This window comes from Lactuca virosa, chromosome 2 (genome assembly GCF_052849685.1).
Source record: "Lactuca virosa cultivar CGN04683 chromosome 2, Lactuca_virosa_CGN04683_v6, whole genome shotgun sequence".
NCBI classification, from domain to species: domain Eukaryota; kingdom Viridiplantae; phylum Streptophyta; class Magnoliopsida; order Asterales; family Asteraceae; genus Lactuca; species Lactuca virosa.
In genome coordinates, this window is record NC_136427.1 from 13,283,288 (window position 1) to 13,285,886 (window position 2,599).

The 2,599-nt window shown below is 35.9% G+C and overlaps 1 protein-coding gene across 1 annotated transcript; it reads right to left on the reverse strand.

The window, feature by feature from the left end:
- Positions 1-742: 742 nt before the first annotated feature.
- On the reverse strand, positions 743-1,276 carry LOC145157246 (uncharacterized). The gene has a single exon (XM_079076312.1). The coding sequence runs from the start codon at positions 1,274-1,276 to the stop codon at positions 743-745; it is 534 nt and encodes a 177-aa protein (XP_078932438.1).
- Positions 1,277-2,599: the final 1,323 nt, after the last annotated feature.

A 2,599-nucleotide genomic window follows, 5' to 3' on the forward strand; every position in this document is an offset into this window, starting at 1 on the left:
ATCTCCACACTCTCTTCATAGCTCTTTGTAAGCAATGCTCCTCCAGCTGATGTATCTACTAGCATGCGTGTTTAAGCATCCAAACCATGGTAAAATGTCTCAACTTTCACATCATCAGGGAGTTGATGTGTTGGACATTTTCTCAGCAAATTGTTCCATCTCTCCCACACTTCCCATAACGATTCACCATCCATTTGTTGAAATGATGTGATGAAATTTCTTAGATTTGCATTTAGCGTGGGTGGGAAAAATCTTTTTAGAATTTTTTCTCTTAATTCCTCCCAAGTGGTGATGGAATCAGAAGGAAAAGACTTAAACCAGTCTCGAGCTTTCCCTTGTAGTGTGTAGGGAAATAATCTTAGCCTAAATGAATCAGCCGTCATGCCTCTTTGTTTGAAATTATCGCACTTCTGGTTAAAGGAACGCAGATGGGACAAGGGCTCATCACTAGGCATACCTCCAAAGAGACCATTGTTATTGATCATCTGAAACATCACAGGTTTGAATTCAACATCATATTCTTCATCATACTTTTGATCGAAGCCAACTCGGCTGCTAATGCATCATTTTGAGCTGCAAGACGAACTTCAGATGTTGTACTTCCATTCGAACCACTTGCATGTACCCTATCTGTGGGCCACTGGAAATTATTGGTTGCTATTCTATCCAATATCTCCACACTCTCTTCATAGCTCTTTGTAAGCAATGCTCCTCCAGCTGATGTATCTACTAGCATGCGTGTTTAAGCATCCAAACCATGGTAAAATGTCTCAACTTTCACATCATCAGGGAGTTGATGTGTTGGACATTTTCTCAGCAAATTGTTCCATCTCTCCCACACTTCCCATAACGATTCACCATCCATTTGTCGAAATGATGTGATGAAATTTCTTAGATTTGCATTTAGCGTGGGTGGGAAAAATCTTTTTAGAATTTTTTCTCTTAATTCCTCCCAAGTGGTGATGGAATCAGAAGGAAAAGACTTAAACCAGTCTCGAGCTTTCCCTTGTAGTGTGTAGGGAAATAATCTTAGCCTAAATGAATCAGCCGTCATGCCTCTTTGTTTGAAATTATCGCACTTCTGGTTAAAGGAACGCAGATGGGACAAGGGCTCATCACTAGGCATACCTCCAAAGAGACCATTGTTATTGATCATCTGAAACATCACAGGTTTGAATTCAAAATTGTCAGCAATAATTGTTGCGCTGACAATCGGCGAGTTTGTTCCTTCGAAACCTCCATTTCCATTATTGTTTTCGTTTACGTTGTCTCCCATATCTTATTGAATCGGAAGTCTCCTCAACCCTCTCAAAGTTCTTTCAATCTCCCAATCAAGCGCAAATTCAGGTGGTCTCAATCTTCGATTGGCCAGAGTAAAATATCTTCAAGATGTTTAAGAGTCTAACAACTACCTAATGTTCTAACTTAAAAATAAAAATAGTCCCCGACAACGGCGCCAAAAACTTGTTGACTAAAACGCGTACTCGCAAGTATACGAGGTCGTGCAAGTAATATAGTCGTAAGACCAGATATCGAACCCACAAGAACTATCCTATCCTAAGGTAGAGTGAACTAGGTAATTGCTTGCAAAAGTGATTGATTTGATAAAACTAAGGAAACTATTAAACTAAAAAAAACTGAATCGATAAAGTGATAATGAAAACTATAATAACTAAGCAAATGCAAATTAAGAGATTTAACAAATATGAGAAAAGCATGATTTAGTTGACTTATACGGGTTCAATGGCTCTTCTAATGCAACTAATTTGTCAAACCAATTATATAGAAATGAATAACTTAACACCAACAAAAATTATCAATTACCTCTCGGTCTCATGATTCGATTTCAAAAAAACATTCACTCATATCTCTATGTAGTTCATGATTTTAAAAAGCATTAAGTCCAATGGTTTTGTTAAAAATGCCCTAACACACGTCTATGTTAAGTTTAAGCGAAATAACGAAACCGCACATTTATATTCAAACGATGTCACAAATAAAGTTTCTCTCGAAGTCAATATAAGCATGTAAATATTAAATATAAACTAAGCAAATTAACCCTAACCAACGTTGAACAAGTGCTAGCCAAAATCAAAGTTACCCGTCAAAATTTATATTTTTAAAATAAGCACACATTTGAATATACTCTTTGATTTCAAGAAAATTGGTTCAAACAAAATCAACTACATTAAAATTACCATCTCACGCTAGTCAACCAAATCCACAAAACGTTTACTCCATTAAACTAAAATCAAAAACCATAACAGTGATCAAATAAAAATTAAACATCATCATTACTCAAATCCTAATTATTTAAATAACTTAAAATAATATCTACTTTCAAAGGTAAAGAATTAAAAGGAAAAGAAAACAGCAAACCAACTTCATCTTCAACGTCGATTATGAGCAGGAAAACAACCGATTCAACGAAAAATCAAAAGTTCAAACTTGTAGATAATTGTGTCTAGTTTCCGAAACATGTTGAATCCCCTAAATCGGAGTCCCTAGGAGCCAGATATGATGAAAATATTGAGACGTGGTCAATCTGCCAAACATCTTTTATTCGCCTTAATTGCTCGTGATGAATTTATCTTCTTTC

Excerpts from the sequence above, each read along its gene's own strand:
- LOC145157246 (XM_079076312.1), bottom strand. The coding sequence starts at position 1,276 with ATGGGAGACAACGTAAACGAAAACAATAATGGAAATGGAGGTTTCGAA.